Below are 19,520 nucleotides of genomic sequence, written 5' to 3' on the forward strand. Positions count from 1 at the left end.
GAGGCCGAGACGGGCGGATCACGAGGTCAGGAGATTGAGACCATCCTGGCTGACACGGTGAAACCCCGTCTCTACTAAAAAATACGAAAACTTAGCCGGGCGAGGTGGCGGCGCCTGTAGTCCCAGCTACTCGGGAGGCTGAGGCAGGAGAATGGCAGGAACCCGGGAGGCGGAGCTTCCAGTGAGCTGAGATCCGGCCACAGCACTCCAGCCTGGGCGACAGAGCGAGACTCCGTCTCAAAAAAAAAAAAGAAAGAAAGAAAAAGAAAAAAATCATTTACCCCTACGTCCCATCTAATTTCTTTAGGGTAAACAGTATTAACAATTTAATATATATCCTTACATATCATCTTCAATATTCATACACAAATGTTTGTTTTCATAAAGAGAACTGTATACACATTACCTCACTACTTATTATTCATTAGGACAATTTTAAATATATTTACCAACAGTTGCAAAAATGCATTTTGTTTTATCTACATGAAATGATTTTGTTTGGGTTTTTAATTGTTTCTTATGAGTAAAAACACAAGATATCAAATTGAACCTCTTAAAACAGTTAAGCTGATTAAAATGTTAAAATAGGACACAACAATAACCTGGTTATCACAGGCTGTTTTTCCTTTACTTGGTTTTTTTGCTTTTTTGTCTTGTTTTTACAATATACTTTTCTAAGCTGCAAATCTAGTATCAAGTTTGTTTCAACTATCAGTAGTCAAAAATAAGCCTAAGTAACCTAAGATACTACACACTCCCAGGCCAGGCCTATTCAGTGAACCTAAGAAATCCTTGTTGTAGGTTGTAGCTCCCAAATTCAGCAGAGAGATGAGTTAGATTCTGATCCTCTGCCTCAAACAGTACTCACAGAAATTAGATGAAATGACCTACGAAGTCAATGTATCTACCCACATGTGGGGAAATCTTGGTCCGTAAGAAATAATAACCAGCTTTTTGTCCAGTCTAACTTTTACTATACACAGGATGGGCCTTTCACCAAAGCCCAAGAAGAATATGTCACTAAAGGTCTTAATGTATAAATAAACTATAATAATAATAATAATAAAGCAGTCTTTCCAAAGATTTGCTTACTGTTACCTATCATCTTTTTCCCTAGCTAAAAACAAAAAATTGTTCTCATTGGAGCACCATCCTTCAGATAGCTAATTGGTTACAGCTTGCTACTTTGTCCTTATATAGAACCTAATTTAGGTTAAAGGAATTACAACGTGTAAAAAAGACCCTACACCAAGATCCTCTAAAATTTATCATTATTACCCACTCTCCTGCCTATCCACCACAATCCAATACACATGTGTTGTTTAAACATATATCACATTTTGTTTATGGTTTTGTTTTTCTTTTTTAAAGAATAAACACATTCAAGGGCAATGAACAAAATACATTCAGGTTAAAACCATCTCATCAAAATTCTCTACAGTTCCAAAAAAGAGACTATTCTTTTTTTTGTTTTGGTCTTATACACACTATGAATATGAATATGACAGCTTCACGGCTCCAACGTAATTATAAAAAATAAAAATAATACGACATTACTTTGGCAGGCAGGCATACATTTTCATGTAATATGACACAATAAGATTACTACTTTCTCCCAAAAGTTAACTCCTATTGCCAATAAAAACTTACTTCTAGTTCTTTAATTTTTTCTTCTGCTATTTTCTGCTTCTCTAACAGCTGATTATGAATTGCTTCCTTGGACTGAAGAATAAACCTATGAAACACAAGAAAGTTGAAAATTAAGCCACATGACTATTGTATTCATCGAAATCAATAGCTACATACCACAAATATTGAACTGAGCAAACTAAAAGGACAAATGCATATTAACATAATATGTCAAGCTCAGGAAACCACCACAAGTTTAAACCTTCCTGGCTGAGTAGGAATAAAGGCTTAAAAGTAGATTCTGCTTTCTTATTTAATATAGGAATCAGGCAGGGAACAGTGGTGCGGGCCTACAGTTCCCATACTTAGGAGGCTGAGGTAGAAGGATTGTTTGAGCCCAGGTGTCTGAGTATAGTCTGGGCAACATAGCAAGACCCTGTCTCATTAAAAAAAAAAGAGGCGGGGGTGGCGGGAGTTGGGCACAGTAGCTCACACCTGTAATCCCAGCACTTTGAGAGGCCGAGGCAGGAGGATTGCTTGGGCCTGGGAATTCAAGACCAGCCCAGGCAACATGATGAGACCCCATCTCTACAAAAAATAAATTTAAAATATTAGCCGGGCACAGTGGCACACGCCTGTAGTCCCAGCTACTCGGGAGGCTGAGGTGGGAGGATCAGTTGCGACTGGGATGTCAAGGCCACAGTGAGCCATGATTGTGCTACTGCACTCCAGCTTGGGTAACAGAGCAAGATCCTGTCTTAAAAACATAAAAAAAAAAAAAAAAGAAAAGAAAAGAAAAGAAAATCAGGCTTCAAGTAGATTCATATGTAAAAGAAAAAATAAAGGAATAAAAATATATCATAGGCCAAAGAAAAGTCAACATACAAACAAAAAAAACCCTATAAGTTTTGTTTTTTCAGTTATCTGTTTCAATTTTTATCTAGATATTTTTTAAACAGTATTTGTAAAGTGGAGTGCCCCTCCATCTTTTTTTTTTTTTTTGGTAAAAAAAAAGCAGCAGTAACTCATGACCTTTTAAAGTCACAATCAAGTACTGTTGTTAAGATCAATGCATTAGTGTTTATATGAGTTCCTCAAACAAAAAGCACTGTATAAGCCTTAGTATCTTTTATTATTATTTCCAGAGTGTATAGTACCTCTGAAAAGCTCAAAACGTACAAGTGGAAATTTTCAACTTTTTCCATTTTACTGTCAGGCCCAGTATTTGCCACTGATGAGGGTGGAAATATGGAGACGTTTTAAAAATTAACACTGAATCTGTTTTATGACTTTATGTTCACAATTCTTGCTGCAGGAAAAGGAAGAACAAACTTTTACAGTCTCAAGAAAGTGAACTGAAATATTTCCCCTCCACTGGAACCAAGGGAAGACCCCAGTTATGCAAATCTCTTTCAGGACTATCTAAGGAAGCTAAAATAGATTTCAATTTAATATTGCAATTAATTAAGCAAGACTTTTCTTCTCTTTGCACTAACAGAGTTCAGCAACAAAGAACTAAACATCATCTCTTAACAAAAAGCCAAACGAGAAAACATAAAAAGGTAGCAACATGCAGTTTCCTCTGCCAACCCCACAAAAACATCATTGTGCCTAGGTGGGTTCTTATCAAGAGAGTCTGTTATTATAGATATAAGACAAGTAAAAACAGACCAAAAAGGGCAATTAGCTATGCCCCAACCCCTGAAAGGAAACTGCCTTTTCCCCTCTTCTTCATAACTAAGCCTTACCACATACATTAATACAATCTGATGAACTTCTTTTACTCTACTAATTATTAAGCTTATATGCTAATGTGGCCAGCTCGGATAATTTTTTTTTTTTTTTGAGACGGACTCTCACTCTGTCGCCCAGGCTGGAGTGCAGTGGCACAATCTTGGCTTACTGCAAGCCCCGCCTCCCAGGTTCATGCCACTCTCTTGCTTCAGCCTCCCGAATAGCTGGGACTACAAGCGCCCACCACCATGCCTGGCTAATTTTTTCTATTTTTTAGTAGAGACAGGGTTTCACCGTGTTAGCCAGGATGGTCTCGATCTCCTGACCTCGTGATCTGCCTGCCTTGGTCTCTCAAAGTGCTGGGATTACAAGCGTGAGCCACTGCGCCCAGCCCAGCCCAGATAATCTAACTGATGATCTTAGTCTTCAGTAGTAACTTGATTATTTGTAAAACACTTACTGTATATTTACAGGAAAGATAGCCCACAGTCATGCAAAACAAGGATTAATTCTAGGTCTTTTACTATAGAACCCTTCATGTCTAAAATATTCTTACTGGATCCAAGAGACAGGTGCTATTTCAGATAAGATTATGGTTTACAGAATATTTTTCTCAGAACTCACTCATATTTGTATTTGAAGAGAAGAGTTGTTTTGAACAGTATTAAGTCTCAGTAATGCCATGTAAAAACTATTCTAAAACAAGGTGCAAGAGTCACCAAATTATGTTATAACATGTGATTTTACTGAGAAAGTCTTTTAGCCATGGCAATAATTTTTTGAGTAAAATATACATTTTTAAGTAGCACTGATAGCTGGCCAATGAGTACTATTCTCAAAAGGTCATCAGACATCATCTTTGTTAGTGTCTGGGAAAATTTCAAAGCTAAGATTAGAGGTCAAGTCATTACTTATGTGGCCTTTAAAAATAAAGTTTCTGAACAGATACTAAATCTCTTGAGCAGAAAATAAAATTACTAGAAAGCAAGAACACTCAACAACAAAAACATGTTTTTCCATGACCACATATCCTTTGAGGTAGCTATATTTGACTGTGCCAACTTCAAAGGCCAGAGAGATTCCACTGAAGCTGGCCAACTTACTACTATAAGCCTAAGGACATCTCAGCCACGCAAGTTTTAAACAAGGATGAGTGTTGGATAAATGCAAATGTCTACCTCAAAGAGTAGTTACACAGTAAAAATTCAAACACAAAAACTTATGGAAAGTTTGGTTTAGTCCTCAATTTAAAAAATGGCAAAGATACATTGTATGAAGATTGGAAAGGGCTGCAAGAAACATCTGATTTCTGAAAAAAAGTCTTTCGAAAACATCTTTCCTATTGTTTAAAAGGGCATTGGATTATCAGATACTATGTGAAGAGAAAGGATTTATCATGATAATATGAGTCTTTTCATAAGCAAATATTATGTACACAGTTTCTCAATGTAGAGAATCTCACAGTCATTCTGCCTGACTGTTTATGGAAAGCCAAATAGTAAATAAAGAATTCTGGAGTTCAAAATGTACCAATAAGGAAAAATAAACCATGAAGAGGGAAAGTATTCTCTCATGACAGATAATATGCAGATAACATGCTTCAAATACTCAGGATTATATAACCTGAATTCGAGTTGATGCTTTGCAAAAGGCCTCTTCTTTGACCTGGAAATTCATGTGCCTCTGCAATGTCCACTCTCAAGGACTTGTAACCTGCTATTTCACTTCTTCATTTATTTGTAATTATGCCATTTGAAAACATAATTCTGATGGCTTTTGGTTTTGATTATTTGAGAAACACCAGACTCCGTTTTCTAAATCGTCCTGCAGTTTGGTACAACTTCCACTTTCTTATAACTCAGTATGAATCAAAACCGTTGTTCACCTGCCCAAAACACAATCTCAGATCAGTTGCACTGCTGCATTTTGGACACACTTTCCAAAGTATGGTCACCTAGACATATGCTATTCAGAAACAACGAAATGCTTATGACAAGTTCACTTTGGGTGGGAAATTTTTAGAGGGTGTCTAAAAATGTGTCCTAATAGCATTTAGGTTTCAGGGTATCCACAAATTAAGCAGCATAGAAGAGACATAAGAATGAGCCTATCTTGCTTCTTTGCCTAACTCCACGGGTGAGGAAAGTTACTGAATTTTTATGTTGTAATTTTTAGCATGGAAGAAAGTAGAAATAAATTGAATCTTTTCTACTTTAATTTTTTTTAATTGAATATATTTCTTAATCACTTCCTTAGTAAGGAAACTTTATGGCATATCCACATTGTGGACTGCTCAGTGAGTTAGAGACTTCTGTTATTGGCATAATGAAGAGTAGATACCCTGAACACTCCTGATTAAAAACAAAGCAAAAAAAAAAAAATTTTTTTTTAACATTTTGTTGAACTAACACAAAAGGAAGGATTCCACAAAGGCCCAAAGTGAAGTGAAACTGGGAATTGAGGAATGTAAGACAGCAGTAAATTGGCTTTTACCCTGACAGTTTATGCTGAATCCTGGAGACCTTAAGCATCCACACTGGCACAGAAATACAATACAAAACAGGAGATAAAACCAAGGGGGCAGCCAGGCATAATGGCATGCACCTGTAGTCCTAGCTACTCAGAAAGCTGAAGTGTGAGGATGGCTTAAGTCCAAGAGTTCAAGTCCAGGACCTGGGCAACATAGCAATGGCCCATCCCTAAAAAATAAATAATTTTTTTTAAAAGAATGAATAATTAAATAAAAAACCAAACTGAAAATTAAAAAAAAAAAAAACAGTATTTTTATTGACATGTAAAGATGTCAATACAGTAGGTAAAAACTCACATTTAAAAAATTAGCATGCTGGCCAGGTGTGGTGGCTCACAGCTGTAATCCCTGCACTTTAGGAGGCTGAGGCAGGTGGGTCACTTGAGGTCAGGAGTTCGAGACCAGCCTGGCCTACATGGTGAAACCCCATCTCTACTAAAAATACAAAAAAATTAGCTGGCATGGTGGCAGGTGCCTGTAATCCCAGCTACTTGGGAGGCTGAGGCAGGAGAATCACTTGAACCCAGGAGGCGGAGGTTGCGGTGTGCCAAGAATGTACCATTGCACTCCAGCCTGGGAGACAGAGTGAGACTCTTGTCTCAAAAAAAAAAAACAACATGTCATTCCATTTGCAAGATGAAAAAATAAGTAAAATAAAAAAGGATTTACACAAAGATGAAATGGGACTGGAAAAGAAAGAGATAGCTTTTTAAAATTCATTGCTTGAAAAATGTTTCCTCTTGAATCCTCAATTTTTTTTTTTTTTTTTTTTGTGTGGGGGGAGACAGTCTTGCTCTGTTGCCCAGGCTGGAGTGCAGTGATGCCACCTCAGCTCACTGCAAACTCCGCCTCCAGGGTTCAAGTAATTCTCGTGCCTCAACCTCTGGAGTAGCTAGGATTACGGGTGCCTGCCACCACACCCAGTTAATTTTTGTTATTTCAGCAGTGATAGGATTTTACCACGTTGTCCAGGCTAGTCTCGAACTGCTGACCTCAGGTGATCCAACCACCTCGGCTTCCCAAAGAGTTGGGATTATAGGAGTGAGCCACCATGCCCGGCCAATATTTTCTAAGTATGTAAAAAATTACCAAGTACAAAAATAAGACCTAATCAGGTTAAATACCTTGCCCAGCTTGTATGTATTAGAATACTTGGTCTTTCTTGTACCATACTATAATGGCTCTAATGTAAGTTATTACAAATATGTGTATATGTGAATACATGTATACAAATAATCCAATCAACCATGGATTAACTAGTTGGTTAAATTTGTTTCTCACAGGAGATACAGGCAAACAATTCTGAAATTGCTTTATATGTGTACTGGGATAAATAAATAAGTAAATGGACAGTGGACCACAGGAGCCAGGTTTCTCATGTTAGAGAGAAGTTACAAATAAGCAAGAAAGGAAGGCTAAAATGAACACTGTGGTATCGAAGAGTCGGAGATATCCGTATAAACTCATATTCAGCTTAGTATGTGTACAGCGATGAATAGACACAGAAACAAATGTAGATATGTGCATACACATGAATCAGTAGCATATATACACATATTATCTATTGCTAGTCACCAGAGGGCCTAGAAACAGTAACACCTCAGTAGTAACAAATAAACCCAATGACCAGATATAGGTTTCTAAATAATCATTACGCATTAAAAGGAATCAGGAACCACAGCTTCTTGGAGAAATGACTATAAGGCTCAGCAGGGAAAATACAAGATGAACCTGGAGCACACTGCAGTATGAGGTGGTCAGGAAGTACTGTAAAAACAAAAAGCTAGAGACAAGACAAGCCACAGATGGAAGAAAATATTTGCAAAACACATATCTGATAAAGGACTTGCATCTAAATTATGCAAAGAACTCTTAAAATTCAACAATAAGAAAACAAATGACCATATTTAAAACAGGCAAAAGATCTGACAGACATCTCACCAAAGATAACACAGATGGCAAATAAGCATGTGAAAAGATATTCAACATCATATGTTATTAGGGAACTATAAACTAAAATTATGAGATACTGTCACACACCTAGTATAATGGATAAAATCCAAAACACTGAGAACACCGTATGCTGGTGAAGCTGTGAAGCAACAGAAACTCTCATTCGCTGATGGTGGGAATGCAAAAATGGTACACCCCACTTTGGAAGACAGTTTGGCAGCTTCTTACAAAGCTTAACAGATGATCAATTAAATGCACTCCATTATCCAAATGAGTTGAAAACTTCTATGCACATGTGCAAATGTTTACAGCTGCTTCATTTGTAACTGCCAAAACTTGGAACCAACCAAAATATTCTTCAATAAGTGAATGGATAAACTGTCAGTACATCCATAAAATAGAATATTATTCAACAACAAAATGAAATGAGGTATCAAGCCACAAAGACACAGAGGAGCCTTAAATGCATATTGCTAAGTCAAAGAAACCAGTATAGTATGAAAGGCTATATATTGCATCATTTCAACGATATGAGATTTTGGAAAAGGCAAAACTATATATAGAAACAGTAAAAAGGTCAGTGGTCACCAGAGAAGAGAGCGCGGAAGGAAGGGGAAGAAGGAAGAACAGGTAGAGCACAAGGGATTTGGAGGACAGTGAAACTATACTGTATAATAACACAAAGAGTGACCCCTAATGTAAACTATGAATCTTAGTTAACAATAATTTATCAATATTTTTTCATCAATTGTAACGAATGTGCCACACTAATGCCAGATGTTAATAAGAGAAGAAACAGCGTGGGAGAGAGTGGAAAGGGAGTGAGAGCTCGCTGTTCTTTCTGCTCAATTTTTCTGTAATCTAAAACTACTCTGAAAAAACAAAGTTGCTGGCCGTGCATGGTGGCTCACACCTGTAATCCCAGCACTTGGGGAGGCCAAGGTGGGCAGATCACTTGAGGTCAGTAGTTTGAGACCAGCATGGACAACATGGCAAAACCCTGTCTCTACTAAAAACAAAAAAAAATTAGCCAGACATGGTGGCGGGTACCTGTAGTTCCAGGTACACGCGAGGCTGAGGCAGAGAACTGCTTGAACCTGGAAGGCGGAGTTTGCAGTGAGCTGAGATCAAGCCACTGCACTTCAGCCTAGGCGACAGAGGGAGACTCTGTCTCAGAAAATAATAATAATAATAAAGTTGCCAGGTGCAGTGGCTCACGCCTCTAATCCTAGCACTTTGAGAGGCTGAGGTGAGGGGATCACTTGAGTCCAGGAGTTCAAGACCAGCATGGGCAACATGACAAAATCCCATCTCTACAAAAAAAATTCTAAATTAGCTGGGTTTGGTGGCACATGCCTGTAATCCCAACTATTTGGGAGGCTGAGGTAGAGAACTGCTTGAGCCCAGGAGGTCAAGGGTCCAGTAAGCCACAGTCACACCACTGCATTTCAAGACTGGGAGAAAAAGAAAAGGAGAAAATCTCAAAGAGCTCCCAATGGTCAAAGCAGAATTATTTGAGCAACAAAATAAATAATGTAGTACTAGGTTATAACACAGACATACAGCACCTGGATCCTGCCATGCCTAGACAAAAGCAATCTACAGATCACTGCATGCTCAAATCTAACTCTGAGGGATGCTGCTGCTGCATCTCCGCATTATGCTATCCATGTTTCCCTCATTAACTACTGTATCCATAAATCCCTCCTTCCCCTTTCTTCTCCAGTGCCCATACTACAAGCACTATGCAAGGCTCTCTGCTAAACAATCTCTACCCAAAGTCCCTAGGAGAACTCACTTATTTTCAAGGCCTCAACTTAGCTAATAACCCTCAAAATAATATCAACCACTATCACCTGCACTATGTCCAGCATCTATGGTCACTTCCACTTGTATGTTCCATATCACCTCAAATTCAACATGGCACAAATTAAACTCATTTTATCAACTCACACCAACATTCCCTACAAGCAGTTTCACCATCTCGACTTCAGCTTCCATCAACATCACCATGTGCAAGTCCCAAAACGGCAGATATCCTCCCTATATTTCCAATTTATCACTTTCTTTCATACTGACCCTTCACCTCACTATTCCACTTCCACCACATTAATTTATGCTCTTATTACTAACCTCCTGAATAGCTTCCTGCCTGCCTATGCTCCCAGACTAAACTCTGCCTAATTCATCCCAAATATATCAATAGTTTTCATATAGCTAGCCCTCAGTTATTGATCACTATTATGATTGTTGATGACTTTGGCAGACACTATTGTTTAACTACCCCATGTCCATTTCCTTTTGTTGACTGAGCCCCAATTTTGTTTGGGTATTCTCTATTTCCCCAAGTAAATCAGGGAAGTAAGTTCTAGGCTGAATCTTGATTGGCCTTACCCAATCATTGCAGTTACATCCCCCAAGATTTAAGCCTTAGCATGTGACTCAGTTTCTGTCATGAAATATAAGTGGGAGACCATTAGAAGACTTCTGGAAAGGTGCTCCCATGAAGGTGACACCAGAAAACATCGCACTTTCTCACTCTGGATGTTGTCATGCCTCAATAAAATCCCTGGAATTCCTGTAGCCAAGCTGAAGATGAAGCTAGCAAGCACAGGGAGAACGGCAGGTCCAGCGTACCAAAATAAGTGGAACTGAAGCCCAGCATACGGCCCCTGAGGAGGCCTGACTTACATGACATGAGTAAATCTCAGAAGCATTACACTCAGTAAAAGTACATGACTCCATTTATATATTGCATCTACATAAAGTTCTAAAACAGAAAAAATTAATCTACAGTCATAGAAATCAGATTAGCAGCAGCTTGGAGCCAGGATTAAGGAAGGAGACGATTGAGTTGAAAGAAGCAAGAAAGTTTTTAGAGTGATGAAAATGTTCTTTATCGTGATTGCGGTGGTTACATTTGTCAAAATTCACCCAACTGTACTCCTAAAATGAACGCATTTCATTCTATACAAGTTATAACTCAATAATACTGATTCTTTAAGAAAGACATTGGATACCATGGAGGGTAGAAGGAGAAAAAAAGAAAGGCAAATAGTATCATTGTCGCCAGATGGTGACGTACGATGGAGAAAAATAAAGCCAACAAGGGGCAAATAAGTGTGGGTGCTGGTTAGGTGTGTACTTTTAAATAGGATGGTCATGAAAGGCCTCATTCCCTTTTTAGAAACGACCTGAAGGAAGAGAAAAGGTAAGCCACTGAGATACCTGGAAGAAGGCTTCAGGCAGAGAAACTGGCAAGTGCAAAAGACTTGGTCTTTTTCACTGATGAAACGGGAGGCCATTTGACTACAGTGATCTTCACTTACATTTTAAAATGATTACTCTGGCTGATCAGTTGAAAACAGCCAAGGGTTAAGGACAGAAGCAAGGAGCCCACCTAGTTAGGAAGCAATTGCCATCAACCAATGGTAAATTAGACCAGGGTGGTGGTAAGCAGAAGTCTTCAGATTCTGAACAAAATTTAAAGAGAGAGTCAATAGTATTTGATAATGAGCTAAATATAAGATTGAAAGAGAGGGGCCAAGGGTGACTCCAAGATTTGGAAAAACTTGAAGGGTGGAAAACCCACTTAGTAATACTGAGAGAGAAGATGGTTTGTTTGTAAACAGCGAAAATTTTATTTTGGCCAAGTTAATTCTGAGATGCCTATTAGACCATCACATGAAGATGTAAGGTAGACAGCTGAATATACAAGTCTGGAGTTCAGAGAAGGGGTCTAAGTTAAAGATTAAAAATCTGGGAGTTGTCAGTACATAAAAATGCATTTAGAGGCCGGGCACGGTGGCTCAAGCTTGTAATCACAGCACTTTGGGAGGCCGAGACGGGTGGATCACGAGGTCAGGAGATCGAGACCATCCTGGCTAACACAGTGAAACCCCGTCTCTACTAAAAAAATACAAAAAACTAGCCGGGCGAGGTGGCGGGCGCCCGTAGTCCCAGCTACTCGGGAGGTTGAGGCAGGAGAATGGTGTAAACCCGGGGGGCGGAGCTTGCAGTGAGCTGAGATCCGGCCACTGCACTCCAGCCTGGGAGACAGAGCGAGACTCAGTCTCAAAAAAAATCTAGATGTGTATAAGAGACAGGGAGATCCGGCCACTGCACTCCAGCCTGGGAGACAGAGCGAGACTCAGTCTCAAAAAAAAAAAAAATGCATTTAGAGACACTCCTGGATGAGATTATTAAGAGACTGAGTACATATAGACCAAAAAAAAGAAAAAAAATCCAAGGGATAAGTCCAAAGTCAATTTAATACTTACAGATGCAAAAGAAATGAAGATAGTAAAGGAGGCTGAGAAGGAATGGACAGTGAGGTAGCAGGAATACCAAGAAGTGGTATCCTGCAAGCCAAGGTAAGAAAGTGCTTCAAGGAAGAAAGATCAGCAGGACCAAATGCTACTGATAGGTCGAATAAGATAAGGACTGAGAACTCACTGGAATTATTGGAGAATCACTGTCCCTTCCAGAACCCAATCCCATATAAGCATTCCTTGTTCCAGTAGAGTAACACACACTGCTATGTGCAATTTTTACTAATTAAAAATTACTGCCTATTTTTAAATCAAAACTATTGAAGCAGTAGTATGTTTATCTATTTTAAACATGATGTTTATTTCGGGTTACTATTTGGTATTCTAAGTATTCCGGTAAGTAAGCACCTCTGATGTTTACCACTTTTACTCTGGCTTCATCAAACCCCAAACATTTCCACATATAGGCAGTGAGTTATTCCACAACTGTTTCCAAGATATGATCTTTATTTTACTAGTAAGTTAAAATGTAGCAATAGATAAAATGTTTTAAAATTACTATCCAATGAGTATTAGAGGACAGATAGAGAGCAGAGTACTCCTGGTACAAAAGCAGAATGTCATAGAGAAATATAAATATACTTGGGCACAAATGCCAAACTCTCAGTCAGACACACACATACAGGATGCATACTGTGATCCAAATCTTTTTACTCTGAGCCAGTGTAAAGGTTGGGCTTAGGGCAGTCATGCTCTTATCTATTTAAAGATACGTTTTTGATACTAGGCTTCTGTTGCTGTACAAATTTTGGTTTCAGAATATTTCAAGTCCTCTTCAAAGCAAAAAGGATAGTGGCCTCCAAGTAATCTAGTTCATTTCAAGACAACTGATCTACTGCAAAACAAGAGTTGGTAATAAGAGTTCCTGGCCAGGACAATGAAATAACATTCTCCCAGACAGGTCCATTTGAACTTAAATTATATAAATAAAATAAGCATACACTCTTCACAGAAGCATGGGCACTAATGGTACATGTAACACACTAGTAATCCTAATTATTTCATGAGAGTAAAGGATATTTGCAGTTAACAGCAACTCTTGATATTAGAAATAAAAAAGAATGACAAAAGGCATTACCAAGTATGTGTTCGTATATATGAACTGACTCACCTTCTAAGTCAGTATTTTTCTGAGCTCCTTCTTGGACATTTCATTAAGCAGATTATGTTCCTTGACATCAACATTTCAGTTCTCTCTCTCAGATTAGACAGTAAGTTATTCCTAACTTTGCACTATGAGATAAGTGGCAGCTAAAATCAGAAGATTCTTGTTATGGCTTAAAATTGACTGTTTTTGGAGAAATTCAGCTAATTAAGTCAGTTACAGAACACAATTCGTCAGTGACAAAGTAACAGTTCAAGACTGCTGCTACCTTAATTTTTTTACATAGGAACAGGAAGCAAATGGTACTTTTCTTTTTTTTTTTTTTTTTTTTTTTGAGACGGAGTCTCGCTCTGTCGCCCGGGCTGGAGTGCAGTGGCCAGATTTCAGCTCACTGCAAGCTCCGCCTCCCGGGTTCACGCTATTCTCCTGCCTCAGCCTCCCGAGTAGCTGGGACTACAGGCGCCCGCCACCTCGCCCGGCTTGTTTTTTGTATTTTTAGTAGCGACGGGTTAACCAGGATGGTCTTGATCTCCTGACCTTGTGATCCGCCCGTCTCGGCCTCCCAAAGTGCTGGGATTACAGGCTTGAGCCACCGCGCCCGGCCTATCTTTCGCTCAGTTGCTTATCATCGACTGGAAAACACTGTAGTATCCTGAAAATGACTGCCACTTTTCATACAACAAAGGTTCATTTTGTTTAATCCTTTGTCAGTTTAAAAAAAAAAAAAAGGCCAGGTCTTCTGATGTCAGGAAATGCAGAAGCAAGCCAAGTCCACCAAGTAGCTAAACGAATCAATTACATTTATGTTTTTAAAACAGGTCCAAAGCCTAAAATAAGTAACCCCATAACAAGTTTATTTTAGTATGTTTGTACTCTTCACGATAACAGACTTCTTTTCCCTTTAACAATAGACATCTAATTAACATAATATTTTCAAAATTAATTTCCTGTGTTTTGGTGAGAATCTTTAGACTCTGGGGCATATGGGAGGGGAAGCAGGGAAAGAATTATTAAAAAGTACTCATCTGCACAAGAAACAGGACTATGTAATTCTTACGCAAATGTTTGTTAACTCCCTCTGGCACAAAAACAGTGACGTTATTCTAGACAGCAGTAGAGCAGAGTTATAATGAACATCAAGTTTTTAAATCACTGACAACTTAAGGAAATTCAGAATATTACTTAAAAATGAACATCAAGCTTTTAAATCACTGACAACTTAAGGAAATTAAGAATATTACTTAAAAATCTCCTCTCCCCAGAGTACTAAATCTGTGTAAGAGGAGAGTGTGCCCATCTGGGTTTATATACATATTCAACGTCAACAAAACTGAAGTCATTTTTCCCTGCACAACAGGAAAAGTTGTTGTTGTTTTCCCTTAGAACTCTGGGCAATGAAAGCCATGACTTTAAATGGCTCTGTATAAAAACACAAGAAGGGTGGGTCATGTTCTATTAGTAAAAGCAGCTGAACACCAAGAACTTCTCTTCCTTTAAGTAAAATCTAAAAAAAAATTTTTTAATCTAAAAAATAATCTCATCTTACTTTTGACAACTATCTTCGCTTCACTTTCTCTAAAATACAGATTAATACCTTTAAAGAGGGTATAAAAGGAATTTATAAATTTGCATTTGCAATGTGACTCTCACACCAAAAGTCATCTCACACATTATTTTTTTCCCCGTAGTATGCACTAAATAAAATATCCAAACTTGATTCTGCTGAGAGCAACAATATAAACTATTTTTACTATAGTATCAACAGTATTTATCAACAATATCAATAATATTTACTATACTAACATTTGTAAAATTTCATTTCCTAATCTCTTAGCAATAAAATATAGTATGACCATTTCTTCAGTTTTAAAATTACCTCAGATTGACTGGAAGACCAACTCTACAGCTACATGAAATTGTAAAAGGGTTGCAAAACTTGAAGCAGCACGAGCATACCCCTTTCTACTAATATTTAACATAACTAAGGGAAGCTGCAAATATTTCATCCCACCTTTACTAAATGCCACGATTCAAATTATAGGTCAACACTCAAACTAACAAGTACAATCACAACAAAACTAATATGACATTTTAAACAAAGGGCAGTTCAGCCAAGCTGTCATAAAGAGTTTAGATTTCTACAACCTAAACAGTTGAAAAACTGCTTATTTAGATTTTTTTTTTAATTTGTTACCTATCAGGAATACACCTACTGTTTCACTTTCTACTCATGCCACATTTATCTTAAGTTCTACATTTCTGTATCTTTCTACCATTAGAGATCAACCATTAAATTACTTCAACAAGTAGAAATAGTAACACCGCTCCCAAACAGAAATTTTTGCATTGCTAGACACTTATCTAGTTGGCAGATTTATACCATTGTTCATTCTTAGTTCCTTAAATGTAAAAAATACCCACAGAATGGTAGCATACCTCTAAATCAGTTTAAATATGGTACAAAGTTATTTTTAGTTAGGTTCAAGTTTTAAAAAGGTACTAATTGTTCTTTTTAAAGGCTAATCTACTCAAGTTCCTCTTATATCAAAAAAAAAGTTAATTTGTCTCTTTTGGAAAAAAGAAATGTTATTTACGTAATGCTCAAGCAAAAAGGATGTTCAAATAATAGATCTGACATCAAATCAGGGTTAGGATCATACTTATTGTTCATAAAAATAAGTCTGACATTTATTCTAATGATGGTCCTTTCAAACACTAGTATGGTCAAATGTCATTTATGTGTACTTTCAAATGTAATTCTTATTTTTAAAATACTCTTATCCTCTACCATGCAAGGCAGAAAAGGAAGAAAACCCCCACACAAGCAATTATAAACATTTTTATCCATGAAAAATACATACAAGAAATATTCACATAACATTTGAGATTTGTCTATTCCCTCCTTGCATGCTAGAAAGATGCAAAGACAAACACTTCCAAATATTCAGACAGATCATTCCCCAGTTGTAACTTTCATCATAGTTCTCAAAGCAGTATGGTGAGGTCAGCTCACAAACAGCTTAAGTAGCAAAACCAGAAATTGGTGGTAGTAGTATCAGGCTACATAACAGCCTCTCTAAAGAATATGAAGTAAGAGAACTAAAATGTGCTGGCAACATGCCAAAAGACTGGATGGAATATAGCTTTAAGCAACAAACACTCAGAGCTTACAGTATATAGCAATTCATCATCTCTTATCCTGTAGCTTGACTTTCCTTGTTTTAAACCAAAAATAGCCACATATAAGAGGTATTTAACACTACAAAATGTGTCCATACTTATGAAATGAAAGATATCTGGGCCTGCAATGATTTGTTTAACTAAATACATACCCTAAAAAAAAAACCTCTGACTTACATTCTATGCGAAGATGAGGAAGGTAAAACGGATAAAAATATATTGATATTATTATGCATAAAATAGCCTTTATTCTCTAAGGATTATACTACCCTCAAGCATAATCTTGAAGCTTTCAGTTTTCTGTATTTTCAGTTCTGAGTATCTCTTCAACTGGCTGGTATTTAGAATTAGACAACCTTCTAAATATGTTTAATAAAGAATTAATCCTGTCAGATCAGAGGACGTGATTTTGGGCAGATATAATTTTTTTGACCTTAGTCAAAATATGTTACTTTTATAATTTCATCTTACATGGATCATATATTAAAATAGGATAATAAACTCATTCTTAAGTGTCTGACACTTTCTAAAATACTTTTTTTCTAAGAAACCAAAAGAAAAAAGTTATTTTACGCAAGAAAAAAGAATCAGATTCAATTCAAATCAATACACATTTAACAGCTATTTTGTGCCAGACATTATACTGAGAATGAGAAAACAAAGATAATATATATATATGGTCTCCCAGAGCTGACAATCTGGTTGGGAAGACCGACCCATTTAAACACACCTACACACTCAATGTGCTTTACTAGCTGTAGGAACAAAAGCCCTGCTATCACCAAGGAAAGAGTGAATGAGTCTGCCCCAGGGGCTGGAAAAATCTTCAGAGGCAAAGTAAGAGTGGAGCTATGTTTTGAAGGATGAGAATTTCACAAGTAAAAAAGGAATATTGCCAGCCAAGCACAATGTTATTCTCCAAAGACTGAGCAAAAGCAAAAAAGCACAAAAACATAACGTGTGAGGAAATCTATGTGGCAAGGGTAGGGTAACAATTTCTGGTACATGTGCTACTACTCTTCTACCCTCACTGTGTAACTGACATCACCAATCAATTAAAGTATGTTTAAAACCCATCTGACACCTCAAAATTCTTCTCAACACATAACACAAACTAGTAGAAGGTAGGTCCATGAGGTGAAATATACATGCTATCCTAACCCTGAAAAAAGAAAGTGGTGGGACCTGAGGCAAAGGGCAAATTACGAACAGATTATGAATAACCATGAATGCAAGGTCAACAAGTTTGGATTTTATCCTGTGAACAACAGAGGATGAACAAAGGATTTTATGAAGAATATTAACGTGATTAATTCTGGCAGATAAGTGAAGAATGGATTTGGACAGACAGAATGAAGGCAGGAAGAAAGAACAGTTAAGATGCTATCATAAAAGTCCAGGCAAGAAGCAATGAGACCCGAATTTCAGCAATGGGAAAATCCACCGCAGGTTCTAAAAGAAAAATGAAGTTTTGGATTTTATTATCTGTGGTTTTAAAATGAAACTTCGGGAAAAAGTAATATTCTAATCAGAATTCCCAAATAACACTCAAAAAGGAAAAGAAAAAAACAAATTAAGGTAAAGACTAGAATTAAAGAAGTGAATCACAATGATACCCAAAATTACTCAAGACTATAAATTCAGAAATAGATATTTCAGGTTTAGCATCAAGAAAGAGAACATCCTCATGACCAGACTAATACTCAGCAAGTCTTTTCTTCCTCTCAGGGCACTAATACGCTAGCCAAACAACAAACGCTATTCACCTTACATGCCCCTACAATGCAGGGTCAAACTCATACTCCTGATGAGATGCAGACAGCACAAAAGTCAAATTTAAAACAGAAGTCTGAAATCACGTAGAAGCTCAACTTTATTCAAACATTTAAAACTCCACACTTCTTTTAAGAAACATAATTTATATGAAATAAACCTTCTGGAAATAATATCATTCTACCATTAATTAATTCATATCCTAGCCTTTAAACTCTAAAATTCTTTGTATGGAAAACAACCCATCTGTAGCACTTTGGACAATACGTACAAAAAACAACTCTCCTAACACTTCTGCAGAACGTTTAATAAATGAAACTATTCTAATTAAAAATTAAAACTTCACGGTAGCTCAAAGGCCCAAAGGGAGTGAAACGGTTTTTCTATTTTGAAAAAGGAATTCTTTAGCTATTGCAAACAAAGGCTAGTGCAGTGATGTGAAATCCAAGTACAACATGTTAATAAAGCTGGCATTACTGTTTTAAGACCTAAGGATATTCACATTAAGGATAAAATTATCCTGTAGTGAATGCCAACAATGCATTTCATACTACACAGACACATATTCAAGGGTTCTACTTTGTTCTCATCCCAATTCTTTTGTGTCCCAGTAACAAACTCTCAAATTGGGATCCTTATCCTCTTAAGCTAAAATGAAATAAGCTTGGGCATAAAATTTACTTGTGCTATGTTATTCATTCTGAGAAAGCAAATCAGATGAACAATTTAACATAATCTAATTCTGAACCAAAAAGATATGGATTAGTCAGTGATGAGCAGGGTCTACTTCTCATGATGTCATTCCAAAGCCATTATTAAATTTTACACATGTTATTCTTTCTTCAAATCAATCACAAAACAAGTCATCCCATGACTGAGGTCAAATTCCATTCTAACTAAAAGATCTCCAAACCTGAAGTAATGGTCTACTTACTAAGTAATACTCAAAGACCAAATTCCAGAAAAACCCTCCTCCTGTACCTCCCCCCAACTTAAAAAAAAAAAAATCTGTCTTCTCCTTTTAGCTCACTGTAGTGGAATGTGACCTGTACTTAAGGGCTTTTCCATTCCTTCTTTTCTGCTTAAAGAATAGGAAGCAGACCTGTTCTCTCTCACAAGGGTAATATGCTTTTAAAAGGAAAAAAAGTGAAATGTACGAAGTTAATTGTGTATTAATTAGAACAAACAAAAGTAAAATAATTTACTAGATTTCTCACATGTGAGTTGTCCTCCTACTAGAACAACGCATGACACTTAGAGTGAGTGTATTTTTTTTTTTTTTTTT

The 19,520-nt window shown here is 37.1% G+C and overlaps 1 protein-coding gene across 3 annotated transcripts in view; it reads right to left on the bottom strand.

Moving 5' to 3' along the window:
* Positions 1 to 19,520, bottom strand: part of PFDN1 (prefoldin subunit 1) — a 58,995-nt gene that overhangs the window by 35,282 nt on the left and 4,193 nt on the right. For all 3 annotated transcript variants that reach the window (XM_011965041.1, XM_011965042.1, XM_011965043.1), the window contains exon 3: positions 1,651 to 1,735. In XM_011965041.1, coding sequence (XP_011820431.1) covers positions 1,651 to 1,735 — 85 coding nt within the window. The remainder of the gene's footprint in view (positions 1 to 1,650; positions 1,736 to 19,520) is intronic.

The sequence above is a fragment of the Mandrillus leucophaeus genome, unplaced genomic scaffold (assembly GCF_000951045.1).
Source record: "Mandrillus leucophaeus isolate KB7577 unplaced genomic scaffold, Mleu.le_1.0 Scaffold714, whole genome shotgun sequence".
NCBI lineage: Eukaryota > Metazoa > Chordata > Mammalia > Primates > Cercopithecidae > Mandrillus > Mandrillus leucophaeus.